General features: G+C 51.9%; 1 protein-coding gene across 1 annotated transcript in view; it reads left to right on the top strand.

Annotated features, from left to right (window-relative positions):
- The first annotated feature begins 7,550 nt into the window (after positions 1-7,550).
- Positions 7,551-9,107, top strand: part of ASAP3 (ArfGAP with SH3 domain, ankyrin repeat and PH domain 3) — a 49,862-nt gene continuing 48,305 nt past the window's right edge. Inside the window, 1 exon segment of the mRNA XM_043574082.1 lies at positions 7,551-7,804. Coding sequence (XP_043430017.1) covers positions 7,676-7,804 — 129 coding nt within the window. The 5' untranslated portion in view covers positions 7,551-7,675.

The following is a 9,107-nucleotide window of genomic DNA, read 5'->3' as shown; positions in this document are numbered from 1 at the left end:
CCTAACGGGCATCCGGGGCTACTTTATCCAGCTTTCCAGCTGTGCAGGCTGTATACTGCCCCACTCTAAGGGGCGCCATGATGTAGACTACAATTCACAACCCTGGGGTTGTACAACATGGAGTCTTGTGAGCTTCTGATCCAGACTGGGGCTCCCCAACTCTCTCTCTCCCAAGGGAGTTTACGTGTTGAGAGTCTAAGATTAGTCTCTACTGGCAGCTCAAACTGAGGATACGTAAATGAAGACCATTTGGCCCTGGAGAGCAGCTGCTCTTGACTCTTGAGTGCTTTCCAGTCTCTCGTGGGACTCCTGGGTAAGAAAGATCTTGCACAACTTGAAACCACAGGCTCATGGAGCTCACAGTCTGGCAAAGGGTGGGAGTGGGTCCACACACACACACACACACACACACACACACACACGTGCACACGCGGGAAGTGAGAGGAAAACAAGGAAACATGAAACGTAATGAGAAAGCTCGGGAGCCTATGGGAAGGGCACCAAACCATCTCACAGCCTCAGGGAAGGTTTCCTAAGGCAGTGATATCTGTGACATCTGGGTCATGAGGATGAAGAGGAAATGGCCAGGCAAAGAATAGTGCAGGGAAAAGTAACAGCCAGAGCGTGAGCAGAGAGGTGGCGGTCTGCTGGCCTTAGGAATTGGGCAGAGGTCAGTTTTCTTCTCCTGAAAGAGAGGATTGAAGAAGCAGATGTGGCTAGAGGGGAAGGGGCTTGTGGTCTTGCAAAAGAGTGCAGACTTGATCTTGAGGCGGGGGGCGGGGGGGAGTCCCTTTTGCATCCATTTTCCCTCGGCAATCCTCATTTTCACTTCTGGTCTTTGGTCTCATCCCATCCCACGACATGCGATGTGAATTCTCTACTCCCTGGAGCTCAGCCTCGAATCTTCAGAAGGTAGATTGTAGAGCAGTAGAAGAAACAGGGATTTTGACATTAGATAAACCTGGATTCTAATCCTCAGGAAACTGAGGCCCACAGAGATTAAACAATTTACCCAAGGTAGATAGCAAAGGCAGGATTCAAACCCAGGCAGTCTGGTTCCAAAGCCTGGGTACATAACCAAGCCCTAATAAGGAAAGGAAGTCCCCCCTTTCAGAGAACTTATATTCTAATGGAAGGAGCAAACAATAAAAAAATAAGACAAATAAGAAAAGCAAGCATGTTACAAGGCGTAAATGCTAAATAGGAAAAAATAGAGCAGGGTAAGGGTGACGGAGAGTATGGCAAGAGACCGGTGGTTGCAGTTTTAGATGAGATGATCAGGATAAGCATCATCAAGGTGGTGACAGTTGAGCTAAGACTGGAAAAAAGTGAAGGAGTTGACCACGTGCACATCTGTGGAAAGAGCACTCTAGGCAGGGGGCGCAGCCAGTGCAAAGGTCCTGTGGCAAGAGTGTGCCTAGTATATTCAAAGAACAAGGAAGTCAGTGTGCCTGGAACAGAGGTGGAGAACAAGGGGAAGAGTAAGGGTAGATGGAGTCAGAGTGAGACAGGCTTATACAGGGACTTGCAGGCCATGTGGAAACTTGGCTTTTAGTCTGAGTGAAATGGGGAGCCATTAGAGGGTTTTAAGCAGTGAAATTACATGACATTTTGTATTCTGACATGATATTTTAAAGGATCACTTGTTTCTCTGTTGAGGGTAGACTATAGAGGAGCAAGGGTGGAAGCTGAGAGACCAATCAGAAGGTTCCTGAAGTAATCCAGGCACGAGATGATATGGCTTAAATCAGGCTGGTAGCAGTGAAGTGATGAGGAGTGGTGGATTTGGAATCGATTTCGGGTATAGATCCAACAGATGTCTCGATGTGGGGAAGGAGGTTTGGGGGGGGAAATCTAAAGTTCAGCTTTAGATACGTTAAGTTCAAGATGCCCCATCTGACTTCCAGGATCTTCAAGGAGGCAGATGGATAGAAGAGGCTGAAGTTCAGGAGAGAGGCCCAGGCTGGCGTTACAAGTTTGGGAATCATCAGGATCTGAATGGTATTTAAAGTCATGGGACGAGGTGGGATCATCAAGGGCCTAAGCACACATAGGAGAGGAGGTGACCAAGGACCAGGGTCCTCAGTGTTAAGAAACCAGAAAGAACAGGAAGAACTGACATACACAGGAGATCAAGAAGAAGTCACCAGTGAGGGAGGAAGAAAATCAAGACAGTGTGGTGTCCTGAAGGCCAAAGGAAGAAAGTAGCGTAAGAAGGCACAAGGAAGCTGCTGGAGGCCACGCAGGGTGAGAACTGAGCATTGACCACTGGGCTCAGCAATATAAGGGGTGTAGCAGTGACCTTGATGAGAGCAGCTGCAGTGGCTGGTGGGGGCAAGATTCTGATCAGAGGGAACGTAAGAGAATATTGAAGTTCAGGCCTCTTTCCAGAACTCCTACCTCTGTCCCCTGTGGCTCCGCGGCGCATGCTTCTGGGCCTCCCTGAGCTCGTCTCTCACCCTCCCCACCACTCAATCCCAGCAATATCCTGGGTTCTCCCGTTGATAGATGCAATTTGCCTGCGACCCGAAATTGATCGAAGTTATTTTACCGGAAAGAAAAATATTGGAGGAGAGGAATTGGGTACGGTGAATACAGCAGTGACTTTCAATCACTTCAGCTGCAAAGGGGAGCAGAGAAATGGGGCAGTGGCTGGGGGGAGAAGTCAAGAGGAAACGTTTTATCATGTGAGCTGTTGAGGCAAGTGTCTGTGCTGATGGGAGTGGTTTTTCTGTATTGTCTTCCTTCCCTGTCTTTGCTCATTCTGTCCCCAGCTCCCTCAGATCCTTCGGGGCTCAGCTCAGGTGCCCTTTCTTCTCTGAAGCCTCCCCAGCTTCCCTGAGCCACACGTGGAAAGTCTCTCTTTTCCCCTCCCCCACGCCTAATTCTCAGAGCACCTCTTTTTTTTTTTTTTAATGTTTATTCATTTTTGAGAGACAGACAGAGCATGAGCAGGGAAGGGGCAGAGAGAGAGGGAGACGCAGAATCCGAAGCAGGCTCCAGGCTCTGAGCTGTCAGCACAGAGCCCGACGCGGGGCTCGAACTCACGAGCTGTGAGATCATGACCTGAGCCGAAGTCGGGCGCTCAACCGACTGAGCCACCCAGGCGCCCCTCAGAGCACCTCTTCAAGGGCCTTTACAAGTTGCATCTTCTGATTATTTGAGTACAAGTTCCTTGAGAACTGCTCCATATCTTGCCCATCATTGTAGCCACAGCTTCCCCATTCCTCATTTTCCACTCAGGAATACACCTAGAATTGCTTGATGAATGTTGAGTGAACGAGTAAATTCCGGAGAGTCAGATTTGCACAGGCTGGTCCAGGAACCTTGAGACAGCTATTTCATAAGGAGTGTGCCTCAAACGCTTCCTCTGAATAGTCCTAGTAAAGTGAGTGTTTATGTAAGGGTGGTCTGGTAAACAACTTGAAGCAACTGGAAATTTCCTTGAAGGCACATGTTTTCTCTGGAAATTCCCCCAAATTGTGTAATTTATGCTGACACAGCCCTGGGTTTGTCTTATTTCCCCCAAATACTGTAATTTACTTAATGTTTGTTATTTCGTTTTCTCCCCAAAGTCTTGAAATAAAACTTATGCTTCAGAAAGGGGGCCACCATAGTAGCACGTGTCTCTCAGTTTGAGTATCCGATAGAGGGTTTGACATTTGAAGTAGTTGCTTCACAAAACAGGAAGGAATTTGTTAGCCTGAAAGATATTACGACAGTATTCTGTCGTATATTTTTAAGTTTTATTTATTTTGAGATAGCGCGAGAGAGCGCATGAGCATGGGAGGGACAGAGAGAGAGGGAGAGAGACCAACCCAAGCAGGCTCCATGCTGTCGGCATGGAGCCCCATGTAGGGCTCCATCCCACCAACCATGAGATCATGACCTGAGTCAAAACCAAGAGTTGGGCGCTTAATCGACTGAGCCACCCAAGCACCCCCAAGAGGCAATGTTTTCAAGTTAGGTAACATAGTTTGGTGATTAATAATAAAACAAAACAAAAAATAAACTCATGCAGACCTGGGTTGGGTTGGAATCTTGGTTATATTACTTGTTCATTCTGATTTTATACCAATTAACCTCTCTAAGCTTTAGCTTTCCCACCTGTAACACAGAGACAGTAAGAATAATGTTACCTGCCTCACTGGGTTGTTGGGAGTATTGAGTTAACTATTACTTGTATAGTCCTTGGCATTATGACCGGTACATAGGAAGTTCTGGATAAATAAATAGGTAGGCCGGAGGCCCAGATCAGCAAACAGGTGGTTACAGTCCACAGTGAGAACTGCTGTAGCGGGGGATACCAGGGTCTGTAGGAGTGCCTAGAAGGACATTGGGGAAGACTTCCTGAAGGCAGTGACATTGAATTTGGGCAGTTGAAAGGAGGTCAGGGGGTGTTATGGGTCAGCAGGAAGAATATCAAGAGGGCTCAGATCATATCAGGGATGGGGTGGTGAGAGATAAGGCAGGAGCAGCTAGCCATGCAAAAAAAAAAAAAAAGCTGGACTTCATCCAGAAAGCAATGGGACCATTGAAGAGCTCTAAGCAAGGCAGTATCAGATCAGACCTGTAAGACTGGGGGCAGGCAGACCCGTGAGGAGATAAGAGGTGGTATGGACTGGACTGGGGTTAGCCCAGAGAAGGTGGCCACATGTGTGAGACATTACGAGGCAGTGATAAGACTTGATTGAGTGGAAATTGGTGGAAGGAAACAGGGAGGATGACCCCGAGGGGGTGCATGGTGGTACCTTCCACTAAGACAGGGACAGAGAAGAAGCCAGATCTGAGGGCAGGTTCCAAGATGGCAAGTTCAGTTTTAGACATGTAGAGTTTGAGAGGTCTGCCTGTGATATAATCATGTGAAACCATCCCATAGGCAGTTGGATGCATAGATCTTAAACCAGAAAAGGGTCCAACGTGGAGAGAGAGCCTTGGAAGATGTGGTGGGCTCAATAATAGCCCCCAAAGATATCCAGGTCCTAATTCCTGGAACCTGTAAATGTTATCTCCTATGCCAGAAGGAATTTTGCAGACGTGATTAATTTAACGATCCTGAGCTGGAGAAATCATCCTGGATTATCTGGACGGGCCCTAAATATAATCACAAATGTGCTTATAAAATGGAGACTGAGGGAGATCTGACCATAGAAAAGAAAGCAATAGGATATGACACAGAGACAAGATGCCCTTGAAGATGGAGGAAGTCCGCTAGAGGCCAAAGGATATGAGAAACGCAGTTCTAGAAACTGGGAAACGCAAAGAAATGGATGCCTACCTAGAGCCTCCGGAGGGAGTGCAGCCTTGCTGTACTTTGGTTTCAGCGCAACGAAACTCATTTCAGAGTTCTGACCTCCTGAGCTGTAAGAGAATAAATGTGTGTTGTTTGCAGCGATTTGTTACAGCAGCAGCAATAGGAAACTAACACAGAAGGCGTCAACATTAATGGTATGAAGGAAGCTGGTAGGGATGGACAAAAGTGTCCAGGAAGCCTGGGTAGAGTGAGAAGAACAAAGGGTCTAGCAGAGAGCTCCCAAAGATCCCAGCAGTTAAGATACATGCAGAGGAAGACCATCTTAGAAAGGGCCCTGAGATGGAACAGCCAGAAAGGGAGAAAGACCACCATGGAAAATAATTGTCTCAGAATTCAAAAGAAAAAAAGTGTTTCAAGAAGGACAGCGTGGCTAACAGTACAAAATGCTCCTAGAAGTTAAGAAAAGGGCCTGTTGCATTTTAAGAGAGAGATCCTAGTTGACCTTGAAATAACTCTGTAGGAGTTCTGGCTGAAAACCAACTGGAGTGAGTTGAGAGGTGACTGGGGGTGAATAAGAGTTGTATTTCACAGCATATTTGTCCTATCTCCTCCACCAGACTGTACACATTGTTTCAACTTTAAATTCTATTATGCAAGTAGCATATGCTCCTTACAGAAAAGTTAGGATATACAGATTAGCCAAAGAAGAAAAATTACTCATAATGTCCTCAGCAGGTAATATCTTAGTGTGTATCTTTGTAGTCCCCCCTCCCCCCAGGTAAAGCATGTAATACTTTCACTCGCCTTGTGGAGTAAAATATTATTAGACCATTTGAAGAGTAGAAAATTCAGGTTTAGAGAAGCAAGCCCTTTGCTCAGCTGCACACAGCTGGTCAACAGCAGCACCGGGATTGGAACTTAGATCTATCAAATTCCAAAGCCAATATTGCTTCCCCGATTTTTTAACTGAAGAAATCTTTTCCGTAGGACTTCAGGCTCCAGAACGAAACCTAAGTAGATTTCTGAACCTCCTCTCTCATCCACCCAAGGACATAGATGGTTTCTAACAGGCAAGGGTTAATAGTGGGGGAGGAGTGGCAGTCTTCAGCCTGGTCAGGACAGTGAGCTGGGTTCCGGAGTGGAAGGCACCATACTGAGCCCAGGAAGAATGAGGGTGCAGCGAGAGGATCGGGAAAGGGGGAGCGGGTTGCAGAGCGCTTACTGGGTACACGCAAGGGTTAGGCTCTTTCCTCGCAACATCACCGTTAAGTGGGCAGCAGGCTTCTCACCTTGCAGACAAGGAAACTGAGGTTCCAAGAAGGAATGTACTTTCCCCCAAATCACACAGCTACCCAAAGGCACCGAGCCACACAGACTCCGCAGGGGCCAAAAGCCAAGGCGGGAGGGGGGGGAGGGGGGGAGGGGGGGGGAGGGAGGTGCGGCTCAGAGCCGAGGCTGAGAGCTGAGTGTACGAAACAAGGGAGGGATGGTGCAGTTGGGAGCGGAAGGGGGGCGCCGAGACCGGGTGGGCCTGGGGGGAGAGATGGGGGCCTGAGTCGGGGTAAGGCTGAAGGGGCGAGGTCAAGGGGGCTGGGAACGAACCCATAGGAGAGGAGAGGTAGATGAAAGGCTCACGAAGGGGGGGGCGCGGAGGGGGTGGGAGGGAGGCAACCTGGGAGGCCCAAGAGACGGATGAAAAGGGGAGTAGCTGCAGAGGGGCCGGGAGACAGATGCGGCTGAGCTTCCAGGGAGGCTGGGGCGGGGTTAGTGAGTTAGGGGCGGAGCTATCGGCCTGGGTGGCCTGGGGGCGGGGCCGAGGAGCCGGGCAAGGGGCGGAGCTCCTGGGCCCGGCGGCCTGGAGGCGGGGCTGGGGAGCCCGGCGGGGGGCCGGGGGCGGGGCAGTGAGTCAGGAACCGAGCTCTCAGGGGCTGTGAGGCCTGGGGGAGGGGCTAGGGAGCCCGGCTAGAGGCGGAGCTCTAGGGCTAATAGGCCTGGAGGCGGGGCTGTGGAGCCCGGCCAGGGGCCGGGGGCGGGGCAGTGAGCCAGGGGCGGAGCTCTGGATCTAGGAGGCCTGGGGGAGGGATTGGGGAGGCTAGTGAGGGGCCGGGGTAGGGGCTGGGGAGCCCAGCGAGGGGCTAGGGCCGCGCTGTCCTGGTTAAGGTCGGTGGGGAGAGGCTGGAAGGCCGGGGGCGGAGCCGAAAGGCGGGCGGGGTGGGAAAGCTCCGGGCTCCCAGGACGCGAGGCGAACCGGCGGTGCGGGTCGGAGGCAGTCGGGGGCGGGGCGGGGCGGGGCGGAGGGGGCGGGGCGTGCGGAGGCCCCTACGGTGCTCGCGGCTGGCTGTGAGGTCCGCCAAGCGCGGTGCAGCGAGCGCCCCCCGCGCCCCGCTCCGGCAGTCCCGGCGCCCCCACCCCGCGCCCGCCATGCCCGAGCAGCTCAGCGTTGCGGAGTTCTTGGCCGTCACCGCGGAGGACCTCAGCTCCCCGGCCGGGGCCGCCGCCTTTACCGCCAAGATGCTCCGGTGCCGTGGGGCTGCACTGGCGCGGGAGGAGGTGAGGGGGCCCTGGGCGGGCGGGGTCGGGGGTCCCGGCAGGGCCTCTCCTTGACCTTCACCGACGTGACCGGCGCTTCGATGGCCCTTACCCCTCCCCGGAAACCTGACCCCTCTCTAGATCTGTGAGAATCGAGCGCATCTCAAACATCTGCGCCCTCCCCGTTGAGTCCGCGGGGGGGCCCGCGGGGCCGTTTGGGGGGCGGGGGGCTTGAGTTCAACTCGATGAAGGACTTCACAGGTCAGGGTCATAACCCCAGTGCTGTTGTTGGTCGGTCCGGCCTCGTGTTTGCTCAGCGCCTCACTGCATCTGTTTGCGTTTTCATCTTTGGAGCCCCACAGATTTGTTCCCCCAGTCACTCCCCTTCTGGGAAAGAGGCCTTCCCGCCTCAGTCCTGAACTTCTCCCCGGCTGCAGGGAGGCCACCTCCTGCTGGCTGCTGGTTCTGAGATTTGGCCGGCGCTTGTGGGATGAATGCGAATGAGAAGGCGCCAGGAGCCGGGGTTCACCTTGGCCAGGCTGTTGGCAAGTTTGTAGTCTCCCCTCCCCTCCCCTTTCCTCTTTGTCTTTCCCAGCAACGCGTCCCAGGCCTTTTCTTTCGCCCTTGCAGGCTGCCCCACCCCATTCCCGTCCTTCTGGAGTTCCTTCCTCTTTCTGGACCTGCTTGCTGCACTTTCCTGGGCCTCCTCTGCAGGGACTATTCTAGGGCAGACACCCTGTGGCTTTGGGCCAAGGGAGAATAATGTAGTTTTGCCGTTCCCTTTCAGAGGATGCCCCAAACTGGATGGCATTTTGGACCTCAGCAGGGGCTCTCATCTCCCATCCTTCACCTTAAGAGTATTGAGCACCTACTGTGTGGCAGATACAAAGCTCAATAGTTCATAATACCCTGGGCCAATGTCTTGAGGAATATCTCCTTCTCCTCCTCTCCCTGGCAGGCTGAACTCCTATCCCAGAATCGGCGTGCATCTCTTTGCAGGGGTGATAGAGGATTGTGGAAAGGGCACTGATTTTGCAGGAGGCAGACCTGCAAATTCTGGCCCTGCAGTTTGCCAGTTGTGCGAGCTTGGGTATGTGACCTGATCTCTTTGAGCCTCACTTTTGGCATCTATAAAATGGGATAATAATGTTTACCTCACAGGGCTCTGGTATTACATGAGTCAGTGTGTGTTAAGCATGCGTCTTGATGAATGGAATGGCTATCAGGTTAATTGATGGACCTTTTTAGACAGTGACTGGGTCCCTTTTGTCCTCATTTCTCTCGCAGAGCCTCACCTAGTGCTCTGTACCTAGTAGGGTCACAG

This window comes from Prionailurus bengalensis, chromosome C1 (assembly GCF_016509475.1).
Source record: "Prionailurus bengalensis isolate Pbe53 chromosome C1, Fcat_Pben_1.1_paternal_pri, whole genome shotgun sequence".
NCBI classification, from domain to species: Eukaryota; Metazoa; Chordata; class Mammalia; order Carnivora; family Felidae; genus Prionailurus; species Prionailurus bengalensis.
The sequence above is the reverse complement of the archived record's forward strand: the minus strand, read 5'-3'. Positions and strand labels throughout refer to the sequence as shown.